The 16,021-nt window shown below is 41.1% G+C and overlaps 1 protein-coding gene across 2 annotated transcripts in view; it reads right to left on the minus strand.

Annotated features, from left to right (window-relative positions):
• The window catches only part of il1rapl2 (interleukin 1 receptor accessory protein-like 2), a 1,030,579-nt gene that overhangs the window by 34,702 nt on the left and 979,856 nt on the right, over positions 1–16,021 (minus strand). For both annotated transcript variants that reach the window (XM_072595577.1, XM_072595576.1), the window contains exons 8-9: positions 13,199–13,344; positions 4,352–4,495 (exon numbers count right to left, since the gene is read on the minus strand). In XM_072595577.1, the coding sequence (XP_072451678.1) occupies positions 4,352–4,495; positions 13,199–13,344 (290 nt within the window). The remainder of the gene's footprint in view (positions 1–4,351; positions 4,496–13,198; positions 13,345–16,021) is intronic.

The raw sequence follows: 16,021 nt of genomic DNA on the forward strand, positions 1-16,021 counted from the left end.
AGCATGAATAGCAGAAAGTCAAATGGAATGTGAAAAGCTAACCTAGGTTTTCATACTTGTACTTTGCCTTTGGTTTCTACTTGCTACGACAGCAACTCCACCTGTTACAACACAGGGTAAACTCACCCTGCTAATTTAAACCTGCCACACAGATATGATTTAGCCCATGCTGTAATATGTTAAAATTGAAGAAGCCAAGAACTATCCCAAAGGTCACTCTTTCAAGTAAAAATTAACAACTTTTAAAAAAAAAATCTAATAGAGAATAATTAACTAACAACTTTTTACAATTCTTTCTCAATTGTTTTACTTTTCCTTCTATATAATACTGGTCCAATAAAACCCCTGATTAAGGTTGACCAAAACATTCAAATTTCAAAACCAGCCAGCTGTCGAATCTTCTCTTTGTATCTTCCTCGGTCTTCTTTTCTTGTTCTCAGGTTTTCTGTTTCACAGGTCATTGATAGATAAAGGTACCTTTAAGACAACTATTCTGCGGGCAGACTGCATGTGTTGTTGGCTAGGCTGTTCTCCTCCAACTGTTCAGTTTATCCTGGTCTTATAGTCCAAAGCATCGGATCGTTTCATTGGTTTTAAAATTGTCAAAATACCAAATTCAAACTTGATTGGGGTTTAGTATCTTGGGGCATTATTTAAATTGTCTGGCCGAATTTGAATTTGTTTTTGTCTCATAGCAACCCAGGTACTGCTAGCTGCTGGACCAAATATTATATTGTAAATTCTCCAGCACTCCATGTGCTTGCTGAGTCCGACAACTCTCTTAAAGGTACAGTACCCCTTACAGCTTCATAACACACCCAACCTACTCATTTTTCTAAGTAAAATCTGTTTGTATCCTGATCACCTAAAGAACTAACATATCTAACTGACCTTAATTCCTTTCATCTTTAATTCTGTCCAGTTGTATTTCTGAGGCACCCCATGATCAGCACAGCACAGGAATCATTTTGCTCTCTAGAATGTTCAATCATTTTTTAACCTATATCCTTCCTTGCAATCTTCAGGTTGGCTCCTCATCAATATTTTCCAGCTTATCTCTTTTTTAAAAACAAATGTGATGAAGCTGTCATGGTCAAATAGCTAATCCATCTGTCATAGAATCCCTACAGAGCAGATAGAAGCCATTCGGCCTGTCCAGTCTGCACTGATTCTCCAAAGAGCAGCCCATCCTGATACATCCCCCTGTCCTTTCCATGTAAAGCTACACTTCCCTGGCTAATCCACCTTGTCTGCATTTCCCTGGACACTTTGTGGCAATTCAGCATGGCCCACCCACCTTACCTGCACAGCTGGCCACTATTAGCAATTTAGCATGGCCAATCCACCTGACCTGCACATCCTTGGATTGTGGGAGGAAACTGGAGCACCTGGAGGAAACCCACATAGACATGGGGAGAATGTGCAAAATCTACACAGACAGTCACCTCAGACTGAAATTGAACCTGAGTCCCTGGAGCTATGAGGCAACAGTGCCAACCACTGACTAGTTAAAGCCACCTTTTGATACCCATTAAAGAAAAGAATATCATAAAAACAGAAGCAACATAGGATTTGTCATCCGGTAGAATTCTTACCTATCATGTTGGACTTAAACCACCTGTAGCAGATTAATCTTGAAATGTAGTCCATGGTACATATGATATATGCAATGTCCAACTTAGCCTTGGTAAGTAACACTCGTGCCACACAAAAGCCAGGCAATGACCTTCTCCAATAACAAACAACTAACCACTGACCCTTGACATTCAATGGTGTTACCATCTCTGAATTCCATGAACCCCCACCCCACCCCAACAAGATCCTGGGGGATACTATTGATCAGAATGGAACTGGACTTGCCATATATATATATATGAGAACAACAGGTCAGAGACTAGGAATCCTGTCTCCCTAATCTTCTGACTCCCTAAAATCTGTCCATCATCTCCAAGCACAAGTCAGGAGGGTGATGGAATATTCCCAACTTACCTGGATGGGTGCCATTCCCATCCCAACACTCAAGAAGCTTGTCACCATCCAGGACAAAGCAGCTGCTTGATTGGCACCACATGCATTAACATTCACTGCCCTTACCACTGAATCTCAGTAGCAGCAGTATGTACCATCTACAAGATGCACTGCAAAAATTCTCCTCAGCAGCACCTTCCAAACCCTCTACTCGAACTACCATCTAGAATAATACATGCATCTTAACATCACCATCTGCCAGTTCCTCATTAAGCCACACACTATCCTTACTTGGAAGTATATCGCCTTTTTTTCAGTGTCCCTGGGTCAAAATGCTGAAATTCCCTCTCTAAAGGGCATTTTGGTCCACTTACATCACATGGACTGCAGGGGTTCAAGAAGGAAGCTCATCACCACATTCTCAACGGCAACTAGGGACAGGCAATAAATTCTGGCCCAGCCCGTTATGCCCACATGCCACGAATGAATGAAAAAGAAAAATTCTGTTGTGCTGCAAAGGAGTGGAAAATTTCACCCTAAGCAACAAAGAAACTTCTAGGATCATGAACACTTATTTGAGTCACCTGTTCATAAAAGGCTGGCAGCTCAGTCTGAACACGTGACACTCACAAAGACTAAACACATTCCACAGCGAGACTAAGAAACCAATTTGAACTTCAACGACTGTAAGTTGTTGGGATTCTGGAGGAGAAAAGTCATTCTCTGGCTGCTTTGGCAGGATTTGACTCGACAATCCATAGCACAGCCTGATAATAAACAGCAGCAGAACTTTGGCTTGGTCTCTTATTCACATTCCCTGGCAGGTAAAAGCAGGTGTATTGTTACCAGCTGTGTGGTGCTAGAATCGTGTCGACTGGCAGCTGAAGATGTTACTATATGCAAAACAAACACTTTTTTGAAGGCCTGTGCAGTTTTATGTAAAAACTCAACAAAAATTGACATGATGAGAGGCTAGTTTGCCTCTTTGTTTTCTGATATTAGCTGATTTAATTTCAGTTTCCAAAATGAATGATCTTTTTGCCTCAATCAACTGTTCAGTGAGACCTGCTGAAACAGGACTGGTTACTTGTGCCAAAGCATATGGTTTAATGCACTGACTGCGAGCCTGCCTCTGAATTTTGATTGCGTTATTGTTTAGCTTAACCTGATAAAACAATGTCTTCAGCACTTCAGACAAGAATGTCCAGTTTAGCCCTATGAGGTTTAAGTTGTTCTTTTTTAAAGGAATTTGGACTTGTTTGGCAAGCAGTCCTTGTAGAGCATTTCTGATATCCAAAGTAAATGAAGGTCATACATTAAACATACTAACGAAGACATTCAAATTCTTGGATGCATACAGTATTTTTATAACCTTTGCACCTATTTTCTTATTACACTTCAGTGTGCAGCGTTGAGTCACTGTGAACAATGTCATGGGAAATCTGCTAGCATTATCAAAAAGTATTGAAGTGTTACTGCAGGTACTATTGCCTTTCCGAATGAAAGCCTGTGGAACAAATCAGCAAAGAAACAAGATCATTCTCCACTTTCAAAATCAGGGAAGCACAAGAAATCCTCTGGATATCTGTAAATAAATGATTTGACTGCATTAAGAAGCCATCTACTGTATAATAGAGTTTATGTGTCCCATTTCAATTCGAAGGGACGTTCTTATTAGCTAGCATAATTTATCACTATTTCAATTAACATGACTAATTCTTCAATAATAAAAAATGTGGGTCAAAAGAATAAGGTAATAATTTGCAGATGGGGACATGTTAAAAAGCAGACATAAAAGCAAAATGTCCTCACAGCTTTCACTCCTTAAAGCAGAATCACCTCACGAAACATCTACACTGATCAGCAATCACATTTACTTTTTGGATTTTGTAACTGTTGGTCACTTTCAGTGTCCACGTGTAAGAGGAACAAAAGTACTTGACATACAAAACAAATCAAATAGAACTGGCCTTAAAAATAACTTAAAATCTTATCTTGTCCAAATAAATGAGTTGCTGATCGAGGTGTCGTGCAACAAAATATGACACAACAGAAAGCGATTGAAGTGTGATTAGTGTTATGAAAAATATGACAGCAGCATATGGTTAGACATTTTGTTAAATTAAAGTACTATATGGTATACAGAAGCCTGGCAAGAAACCATCTATTTTGTTTAATGGAACATTTTAACTCAATTGTATTTTCTGATGAAGAGTGGTTACTTGAATGCCCTGGGAGGGTTTGAGCTTGCAGAAAAATAAAATCACAACCATAGCCTCTAATAACCAAACTCCAGAAGAAAAAAAAAACATTGCATCCAAGAATAGTAATTGCCATCTATCAAAGCAGAGGCAAAACATCATTAAAATGTGTGTCGACTTACCATCTTCCGTTTCATCACTTCCAAAATGGCTCCGGTAAAACAACATCATTTCAATGTTGTAGCACTTGTATATGGTTACTAGACAAGTGATTAAAAGCAGGATAGCTCCCAGGCCACCTGCAAGTTCGACTCGGTACATTAGGTCTGGAAGAGATTGAGGGTCACAAATCAAAAAGTGGTCAATCGCAGCAAAGTTCCTGCTCAGGAAATAAAATTGCATCTGATCATCTGTATAGCTAGCAACTGCAAGTTGGCATTCCTTTTTCATTGTTATCAGTCTCTGTGAGGATCAGAACAACATATGCCATTCCCATATGCAGGCTATGCATCCATATGGCATATTTCGATAGGCTGGATTAATTTGGTATTGTAGGCAAATACTATCACACAACCAGTTATGAAAAGGAAATAAGATATTTCCTTTTTCTGGTAATAATTCATGATAAGATACTTGATCATCAACTCAATGCAGAGTAGACAAACCATCCTACAATTTAACGTTTCAGGCTTTGGTTTTTAGTTTTTGACTAAATGGTTCTAAACTGGTCTCGGGTTTCATTGTAAATTACACTGTTCATTGTCGAGAAAGGTGAATAGATAATCCAACTATAATATCATTACATACAAGGGCAGGTTGAATTAAATGGATTATGATTGTTTTTAGTTAATAGGTCAGTGAATAGTTTCTGTGATATCTCAATGCTATTTCTTAATTGTATGTCTTCAACATTTGTTTTTAAAAGAATTCCCTGTAATATGTAATCTTGGCGAAAAGTGTGTCAGTATAAGACTAAATCTTTGGCAATGGGGGCTATCTTGTACATTGAGGATTAGTCATTGTGTTAACATTCACCTTGTTTATGGTAAGCTCTTCTGCTTCACTTTTACTAAACCTTCATCAGCTACAGTAAAGCCCAAACCGGTTGTAGAGTGTGTTCACGTAATCTTACTACATGCAGTCTTCAGAACATTAACTCTAAGGGGTTACCTATGATTAATTAAAACAGTGGCACAGAACCAGGCTGATCAGCTCAATCATTCCATGTTGATGCTCATATTCCTGCTTAAGGAAGAGCAGGCAGGGAGGGAATGGGTGACCTCCAGACAGAAGGGGCCCAGGCTGGGATTGAAGGAATGCTGCCCTCTGAGTGCATCTCACTTGCAATCTGTCTTTGGGCCTTGGAGAGAAGTGAGAGTGATGGCTCCTCTGAGGAGGTCAGACAGAACCAATGCCAGGAATGTGGGTGATCCATCTGCTTGGGGGAGTGAGGTGACCAGAGGAAGAAGTGTGGAAGAATGATTGAGAGAGGGAATTCATTAATGAAGGGAATAGATAGAACCTCTGTGGGTGTAGGATAGTGTGTTACCTGCCCAGTGCCAGGGTCAAACACGTCACAGAATGGCTGCAAGGCGTTCTGAAAGGAGAGGGTGAATAGCCAGAGGTCATCATCCACACTGACCAATGACATGGGAAGAAAGAGAAATGAAATGCTGTAAACAGATTTTTGGGACTTAGAGAGGAAATCGAAAGGCAGGACGGCAAAGGTAGTAATTTCAGGATTATTCCCAGTGTCATAAAGTATTGGGTACAGAAATAGAAGGAAATAGCAGATGAACGCATTGTTGGATAGATGGTCTAGGAGGGAGGGCTCTAGATTACTGAGGCACTGGGGCCATTTCTTGGGGAATTTTCACCTGAACATGAATAGATTTGCCGTAACCCTGAAGGCCATGGCACAAAAGATGAAAAATATTTGATTACTGTAGTCAGATGTTTATTGACCAGCACCGACACAATAGGCCAATTGGCCTCTGTCTATGCTGTCACCATCTACCAGAGAGTATTCTATCACTGTCCTGACTTGTGCCTTGGAACTTGGGGGAACAGAAGGTGAGTAATTTGCTGTAGAATTGTCATCCTCTGATCTTCTCTTATAGACGCTATGTTTATGGCTGGTCCAGGCTAGATTCTGGTCAATGGTAACTCCCAGGCCTCTGATAGTGAAAGATTCAGGGATGGAAATGCTATTGAATGTCAAGAGGCAATGATATTACTTTGTCCATGTCTGAGAAATATTCTAAACTTTCACTCAACAGCCTTTAAGGATAGAAATATAACTTATCGCAATTTCATTTCAAGATTAAGTAGATAGATAGGAGTCTTGATATGGAATAATGGGTTTAGTAAAGTATTTTTTCATTTTACTAATTATCCTCTCTTGTTTTTTACTCTTCACAGTGATTCACTCTCCAGCTCATTTGCTAATTCCTCTTTAGCCTTCTTCCTGCAATGTCTTAATCTTGCAGCTGCCTGACGTCGTCCTTCCCATTTTGTTTTGGTTCTTTCCACTCCAAACTCTTACTTTGCTTTTAACATCCTTTCAATATTCCTCATTGTATGCAACTGAACTTGGCATTTCAAAACTGCTTAAACTTAATATCAAGCTACACGTTATGTGTTCATTCTCAGGAGCCTCCCCCACTGATCCCATTACCCATCTAACATTTCATTGCATTAGCCTGTTGTCTTGTCTTGAATAAGCACAGTTCGAAAGATGCTTGACGTGGAGTCAAGAGGATTGCAAGCCAATGAATATTGCGCACTGCAGCTTGTTTTTATTAAGGTGCTGTCCATGGACATCAGCACCAGTTATATATTTTTCTGCATTAGTGTTAACATGCTTTATAAAAATTTTCTTGAAATTATAGTTAAACTGCAGGCAAAAATGCAACATCAAAATAATTTTATTCTTTAAACTTTCAAAATCATTTAAAACCAGCTCAGATTAAAATATTCCAACTTTATGCAAAGCTGTTCTGACAAAACAGTGGGTATTAGCAATTGGCATCACATTAACATACTCAAATCTCGATCATCTGAGAGGGCAGTCTCTCAGAATGGTTTAGAGATTCTGGCAGAAGATGGATTACATTGTCCAGGGCCAGAGCTGTGGTAGTTAGTACACTACAGAGAAATGCTTGACCACCATCTATTATTACGTGACATTAAGACCTCGTGTTTTGTAAAGATGCAATAGGAATTATAAGAGGGGAGGTGACAGCCTGGTGGGTTTGTCACTGGACTGTTAAACTGGGAACCCAAGTAATGTTCTGGGGACCTGGGTTCAAATCCCAACAAGGCAGGTGGTGGAATTTGAATTCAATAATCATTCAGAATTAACAGTCCAGCAATAACCATTGTCAATTGTTAGAAGAGACCACCTGGTTCACTTTACAAAAGGATCCTGCTATCTTTACCTGATCTGGCCTACATATAACTCCACACCCACAGCAATGTGGTTGACTCTCAACTGTCATCTGGGGAATTAGGGATGGGTAATAAATGCGAGTCTGGACAGTGAATAAAAATAAAGTATAGGAACAGATGGAATTGTCCGATCTGCAACCTAACTTCATCCATTTGCTATTGCTTTATATGCTTTTATACCCTTGTTTAGTAAAAACAAATTGTCCTCAAATTTAAAATAATCACTTGAGCAAGCATCCACTGCCTATTGTTGGGAGCTTTCCTAATTATAATCCTGATTGGCCTTGCACTACTTTTAAGGTGTATATAGCCTTGTCAGAGGTGCCTCCACATTGGTGGAAAAATGTTCTTGTCCACCTATCAAAAGAAATCCTTTCAAAATCCAACATCTCCACCCCTCAACCACAAATAAAAATTAAACCACCACCAACAACAATAAGCATTCAGATACAATGGGGACACCACCAGCTGCAAGTCCCCCTCCAGACTACTCACTATCCCAACTTGGGAATATATCATCATTCTTTCACTGTTGCTGGTTGTCGCAGACCGACCATTTTGCCAAGGGCAATTAGGGACAGGAATTAATGTTGGCCTGGTCGTTGATGCCTATGACATGAGAAAGAATTCTAAAAACTCCCCCCAACCTATCGACCAGTGAGCCTAGTTTATGTAATCTCTCTGAATAATCTAATCTGGTTGTACTGGTGAAACTGCAACACATGCTTCCAAGACCGGTCCTTCCTACAATGCAGTATATGGAACAATTACAGACTGCATCAGATGTGAACAGATTCCTTACAGTGTGGAAACAGGCCATTTGGCCCAACAGGTGCACACCGACCCTCCGAAGAGTAACCCACCCAGGCATATTGCCCTCTGACTAATGCACCTAACATCACGGGCAACTTAGCATGGCCAATCCACCTGATCTACACATCTTTGGATTGTGGGACGAAGCTGGGGCACCTGGAAGAGACTCACGCAAACATGGGGAGAATGTGCAAATTCTACACAGACAGTCTCCTGAAGCTGGAATCGAACCCAGGTCCCTGGCGCTGTGAGGCCGCTGAGCCACTATGCTGACCTGAACAGAGCTTTGAGGCCACATACAATTCTTTCGCTCTATATTTTGGTTCTCTAATTGGCACTCCATTTGTCTTATTGGAAATATTTTTGTATGTGACTACTCCATTCTATGATCTTTGTATATGGAGCCTGCAGTCTCGTTGTGGTTTTGTAAAGTGACCAGGTATTTCATAACACTCTTGTTCTCTTTCCTCTCTATTGTCACCTATGTTGGCAAATAGCGTGAGGAAAATACATGAACTGGAACTACATCCAGCTGACCAGTTTCCTAATGATCCATACTGCTCATGAATCTCGAGTCCATTAAAGCTACAACCAGGGAGATTAGTCATGTCTCTACCTTCATGCTTTACAGTACAATAAGAAGACCAAACTGCAGATAAATAACTACTGGATTTGGATGCTCTAGAGATTAAAAAGAAACCATAAACTGCTCTCCAGCTTTCCAAGGAATGTCACTGCTTCAATCCAATGGCGGTTTTAATTTTTGAAAAAAAAATCTCCTTGTTTTTCGCAATCACTTTATTTTGAAGCCTATCCTTCACTGTGAGAAAATATCACGTGAGAAACCTTCCCTTAAATCAGTCAGAGGAATAATTCGTGCTTGGGAAATTTTGAATAATAAAAGTGAAAAAAAAAGTAAATTGGAAATTCGAACCACACTCATGGGAAATATCATTGTGCTTTTAAATAACATATTTCAGCCAGACATGGCTCTGTGTTAACAACACACAAACAGGCACCTGTCATCAAGCATCACAATCAAAGTGTGCACTTCATTTACCCCTTATTTAAATAAAAATATGCAGCACATATATTAGAGTGTTTTTTGATGCATCCATCAAAATCATTGCACTGGAATACTGTGTGAAAATGTCACTCGTTTCAACTGTGCTGTAATTGAAAGAGAGTGATTTGCAACCTCAAGCATTTTGAGGAGCTAAGCACAGAGTTAGACAACAGAGGGCGATGCACACACACTGTTTGAATGGCCTGCCATAATGCTAGCTGGCTTTAAATTGATGACAACAACAGCAGCACATCTTTGATTAAAACACACAGGATCCTGAGGGATCTTGATAGGGTAGATGCAGAGAGGATGCTTCATCTTGTGGAAGAATCTAGAAGTAGATTCAAAATCAGGGTTAGCCCATTTATTTCAGAGTCAAGGCAAAACCTTTCCTCTGAGGGTCATTGGTCTTTTGAACTCTTTTTCTGAAAAGATGGAGTGTCAGGATTGTAATGAGGTCAGCCAGGTGGACCTCATAGCACATGAGTTCCCTGACTGGGGCTGTTAACCTGGACCAATCAGGGAGCGTTGACTGACAGAGTATTCAGGGGTTCTGAGGGAGCTGGTATCAGTATCAGTAAAGGGTGACTTGGTGATGGGATACCGTTCCCTGTGGACGATGCAAATTCCTTGAATAATTTTAAGGTAGAAGGTGGATAGATTCTCATTACACAAGTTTATCAGGACTAGGCAGGACTATGGATTGGGGTGATATGTAGATCGATTTTCCTGCTCCATGGATGCTGCTTAACCGGCTGTGCTTTTCTAGCACCACTCTAATCTTGAACAAGCAGACCAGCCATGACCTTATTAAATGGCTGAACATGCTCAATGGGCTGAGTGGCCAGCTCCTGCATATATAACTGCCATTTGAATACCATCGTTAATTCAGTAAAACCTTCCAAGGCAATGAAGCATAATCTGTAAGACCATAAGGAATGGGAACAGAAGTAGGTCATTTGGCCCCTCGAGTTTGCTCCACCATTCAATAGGCTCATGGCTGATCTGGCATTCCACACGTTCACTTTCCTGCCCTTTCCCTGTAAACCTTGATTCCCTGACTGATCAAGAATCTATCTATCCCAGCCTTAAATATACACAAGGACTCCGCCCCACAGCTCTCTGTGGCAAAGTGTTCCAAAGACGCTCAACCCTCGGAGAGAAGAAATTCCTCCTCACCTTTGTCTTAAATTGGTGCCTCTTTATTCTGTGACTGTGCCCTCTGGTCCTACACTCACTCACGAGGGGACACATCCTCTCACCATTGACTCTATCAAGCCTATTATCAATCCTAACCTGTAGAGTATTGAGCTATGAGCAAAATGTGTAAAGGTGATGTTGAGAGAAGTGAAAGAGAGCAGAAGATCCAGAGTCTTGAGAGGATGTGTCTATGGGTTAAACAGTGAATAAAGAATTCGAAGAGAAAAGACTTTGGACTCCAGATGCAATGTTTTGGGAGATTTCAATGTCATAGACATGCCAAAGCATGCTGTAATGGCAACTGTGGAAAAAGCAATGATAAACAAGGGTCCAATGCAGCAACTGAAGCAAACCTCATAGTCAAGGGCAGAAGGACAACATTTTTTCAAGCTATGAGAATTATTTTTACTTGTTCATGGGATGTTGGGAATTGCTGAGCCAGCATTCCATGTTCATCCCTAGTTTCCCTTGAGAAGGTGGCAGTGAAGTGCAGTCCTTTTTTTTTGTTCATTCATGGATATGGGATATGGGCATCAGTAGCTAGTCAAGACTGAACCACATTGCTGTAGGTCTCGGGTCACATGTAGGACAGACCAGGTTAGGATTGTAGCTTTCCTTTCTAAAGGATACAAGTGAACCAAATGGGTTCTTCCCAAACACCGACAATGATTTCATCGTCATCATAAGACACTTACTTCCAGATTTTTATTGAATTCAAATTCCACAATCTACCATGGCGGGATTCAGAACCTCAGTCCCCTGAATGTTACCTGAGTCTCCAGATTAACAGTCCAGTGCTGAAACCACTAGGCCATCGCTCCACTAGCTACCTGACAAAGGAGCAGTGCTTTGAAAGCTTGTACTTCCAAATAAACCTGTTGGACTATAACCTGGTGTTGTGTGATTTTTAACTTGAACTCCTGAAATTTGATGTTGATGTTCAATTCTGAGAAACCTAGGAATCTGAAGTTTAAATTTAAACTCTCCATGGACACACTTACTGCACAAACAGCTGCTTCATTATTGTTGCTGCTTTAGCACCTTTTCTCCAAGATTAACAAGAATCACAATATTTAATTCTATGAGCCGAGCAGGATGTCATCAAATTACTAGACTGAGCAACCAACTTTTCAAATGTCTATGAAATAAAGAAAATGTTCGAGAAAAGATATGACATGCTAATGAACTTATCTTAAAAATATAACTGTTCTTTATTTTTTAAATTCATTTGCAGGATGACTGGCCAGGCTAGCATTTATTGGCCATCTCTAATTAACCAGAGAGCAGTGAAGAGTCAACAACATTGCTGTGGGTCTGGAGTCACATGTGAGACCAGGCAAGGTTTATTTTTTTTTTGTTTCTCAGAGTGAACAGAACCCCTGACAGCCCTGATTTTTTTTTCTTTCTTTCTTTTTCATTTTTTTGTTTCATTCCCCCACGCTACCACCTGACAAGTGGTCGTGCTTATTTTTCCCCCAGCACCCATATCACGTGTGTGCAGATGTCGGACACAGCGAAGAACAAACAAGTGCATAAATCTTTATTAATATCCTACTACCAGGAAAAAAAGGAAACACCTGAGTGGCCAGTGACAAGCAGTGCCCTTCACATCAAAGGGCAATGCTGTATGATCAAAAACGTGAAGGGGAGGGCAAGGATTAAATCAAAAGAGAGGTTGGAGGGGGAAATAAAACACTTCACTCCCCGCAGTGCCCACCTCTCCCTGAACAGTTCAAGGGTGTTGGTGGACACTGAGTGCTCTTTTACCAGGGACATCCAGGCTGTAATGTAACCATGGAGGAGGGGCAGCCCAGGGAAGGTTAATGAAGGTAAGAATCCCCTCAAGAGGATTAGTAACAATTAACAATGATTGTTATTCAATCATGAATCAACAATGGATCGTTAGACTCTTAATTCAAGGTATTTTTGGTATTCAAATTCCACCACTTGCTCAGGCAGGATTTGAACCCAAGTTCCCAGAACATTATCTGGGACTCCAGATTAACAGTGCAGCGATTATATTGCTCGACTGTCACTTCCCCATTTGATGTAGGTACTTGCCCACAGTACCATTAAGAGGGAACTACAGAAATAGGGAGAGGCAAAAAAAAAGGTTTTAAAAGGAAGAATGGGAATTTTATGAAAGATAAAATACTGCAGATGGTGGAAAACTGGAACAAATAGAGAGAATGCGGAGAAGCTCATTAGGACTGGCAGCAGCTGTGGAGAGAGAGTTAATGCTTTGAGTCTGGTGTGACTCTCCTTCAGAGCTGATGAGAATTTTTAAATTGAAGATTCACAGATTTAAGATACTGCAGGATTTCTGATAAGCTCCAATTGGCCAGAGGACTGAAAACTCATTTTTGGGGGATATTGACAAACAAGGAGTTAATGAATTCTCGTTATTCTTTTAGTTTGAAATTCGGTCAACACAAACACATCCACAACTCACGTGGGACCAATAAGTTACTTTGATGCACAATAGTTTGGAGATGGTTACCTTTTCTCTGGAGAAGAATGCTGGTCTGTGTGCGTCCAATTCGATTTTCTACGATACAGGTATAATTCCCCAGGTCCGTTTCTTTCACCCAATCAAATATCAGTGATACTTCCACTTCCTTCTCCCCGAGGTGTTCATTTAGAATTCTGTAGGTCAGGGATGGGGGGAAGGGAATAAAGAGAAAAGGAAACCTTGAGATTTACTCGGCTTCTCGTGATGTGTATTAGCAATCGCTGCAGTTCTCAGTTGGCGGTCAACCCACTCAAAGCCCATGATGTGGCTGTAGATTAGAGTCCGAGGGAAGTGGATCTGTTCAGGTGGAAGCAGATATTCACAATTATTTCACAAAGTAAATCTCAGTGACTGGGTTCAAGGCTTTGGCAGAGTGGACAGAGAGTATTTGCTCGAGTTAACTGAGTCTAGAACAGAGGGCAGAACCTTGTCCTCCTATGGGCCGCAGACTTGGACGTGGGAAAGCAACTTCATTACGAGCAAGAAGAGAGTAGGCCACATGGCCCTTCTAGCCTGCTACGTAATATGTTCGTTGCTGATCTGAATTTAACCTCCACTCTATATTCTTGCACATCTTCAGTAATCATGTATCCCCTTGGTAATCAAGAATCTGTCTTCCTTGACCTTAAAAATATGCAATGACTCTGCATTCAGTGCCTTTTGAGGAAGGTGGGAATTACGTAGAATGATGTCATACTCAACCACCCCCACCCCCCGCATATGCAGGGTTGGGAAAGTGGTCAACCTTCCTGGTCCACAGCTAATTGAGGCCGTTCAGTGACCAATTAAGGGCCAGTTTGAGGTCCCCATCTGTCAGCAGTAGGATCATGCGACCATCAGTGTTTCTGTCACCACGCGGGAGTGGGTGACCAATGGCTTACCCCAGGTGGTCAGCTGTGGTGGGCTCTCGATTGAAAGCACTCAGTGCCTAATTGAGGGGCAGGCCTGAGGAAGCGGTGAGTAGATTATATGGAGCTGATGCCCAGAGAGAAAGAAATGGCTTAGCCCAGTTGCACATCACAATGCTGCTGTTTGTTTTAAAATTCATTCACAGGATGCGGACATCACTGGCTTGGCTAATACTTATCTTCCACCCCTTATTCCTCAGAGAACAGCCAAGAGTCAACTACATTGTTGTGGGACTGGAGTTACATGTATCTATCCCAATCAAAGGCAGCAGGGTACCTTTCTGAAAAGACTGTGGAGAACTAGTAACAACTGTTAATGGTTTTGTGATCATTGTTAGACTCTTGGTTCCAGACTTATTTTCCTTCTTCACGCCTTGAATTCAAAATTCTCCATCAGCTGTGTCAGAAATTGAACCTGGGTCGCCAGAACATTATCTAGATCTCTGGGTCAATAGGCCATCGCTTCCCCTCCACATGTGTTCCAACATGGTCTCGATTACAACTAAAAATTTAGTCTTCTTCCCTCATGTAATTCTAATCTTGTGAAAATAAATCAAATATTTATTCCATTTTGTGATGAGAGGAGTCGACCCTGTAAGTAAATAGGTAGTGTTCTGATGCAGGAACATACTGAAACGAAGAGTAACAGAATGTTGGAATAACTCCAGATTCACCAGACGTTGAGTTCTAGACTTTGGTTTTTGTGTCATTTGATAGAGATCAGACAAAATTATTTTGAATACTTGAATAATTTTCTGAATGAAGACCAGAATGTCAGTCTTTACTGTAATGTATTGCACCATAAATAAGTGAGGCGGGGTGGGGGGAAGGGTGGATTTATTCATTTTAGTTGGATTGTTGGCTACTTCTTAGAAAGAAATTACTCAAACACAAACAGCTACTCTGCCCTGGCATTTCGGACCGTTGTCAGAGATTTGGGTAACAGCTAAATCCAGGCTTTGTCTGCTTTAATTCACAGGTGGGTGGCACGGTAGCTCAGTGGTTAGCACTGCTGCCTCACAGCGCCAGGGTCCCAGGTTCGATTCTAGCCTCGGCAACTGTCGGTGTGGAGTTTGCACATTCTCCCCATGTCTGCGTGGGTTTCCTCCCACTGGAGGAAACACAGGTTAACTGGATCGGCTGTGCTAAATTGTCCATAGTGTCCAGGGAGGTGTAGGTAGCTGCATTAGCCATGGGAATTGCAAGGTTACAGGGACAGAGTCTGGGTGGGTTACTCTTCAGAGGGTTTGTGGATTCAAATGGTCTACTTACACACTGTAGGGATTCTGTGTGAAAGATCCTGTGGCTTGAATTGAAGAGGCTTACTGGACAATATATACCCCTTAACTAACATCACTGTCTCATCATCTAGCTGTTTGGTGCACTGTTGCTGACTGTGGACTTAGCTGTGCCCAAATTGGATGCTGTTTTCCAACAATTGAATCGTGGTCATAATTTAAGAAAGGATTTAATTGACTGTAAACAATTTTGAGACATTCTGCAGTCATGAAGACTGCTACAAAAATTAAAAGTCATTTTTCTCGCCCCTTTCAAGTGCAATGATGGTCATCCATGTTGCATCACATTGTGGAATGCAAGTGTTAATTCTCCCACTCATGTCACTCCACAGCTAATGTCACACTACTGAGTGATCTTAAAGCCTTTGTTGTTGTTCATTATTACCTGTCACTCGTAAAGAGCAGTGTCAGACCCTCAATGATCACGTTTGAACAGCAGATTAATTAGTCTCGACAAGCTGCGAAACCAACACCCACTGTGACCTTCTTGTCCATGGAGGGCCATGAACGTTGGAGAAGAGGATGGATTTATTCAGCTTTCTCACTTGACAAATGCAAATTTGTAAAGATAAGAATCCTGAGATTCCGAAATGTTCAACAGGCTT

Source organism: Chiloscyllium punctatum, chromosome 25 (assembly GCF_047496795.1).
Source record: "Chiloscyllium punctatum isolate Juve2018m chromosome 25, sChiPun1.3, whole genome shotgun sequence".
Taxonomy (NCBI): domain Eukaryota; kingdom Metazoa; phylum Chordata; class Chondrichthyes; order Orectolobiformes; family Hemiscylliidae; genus Chiloscyllium; species Chiloscyllium punctatum.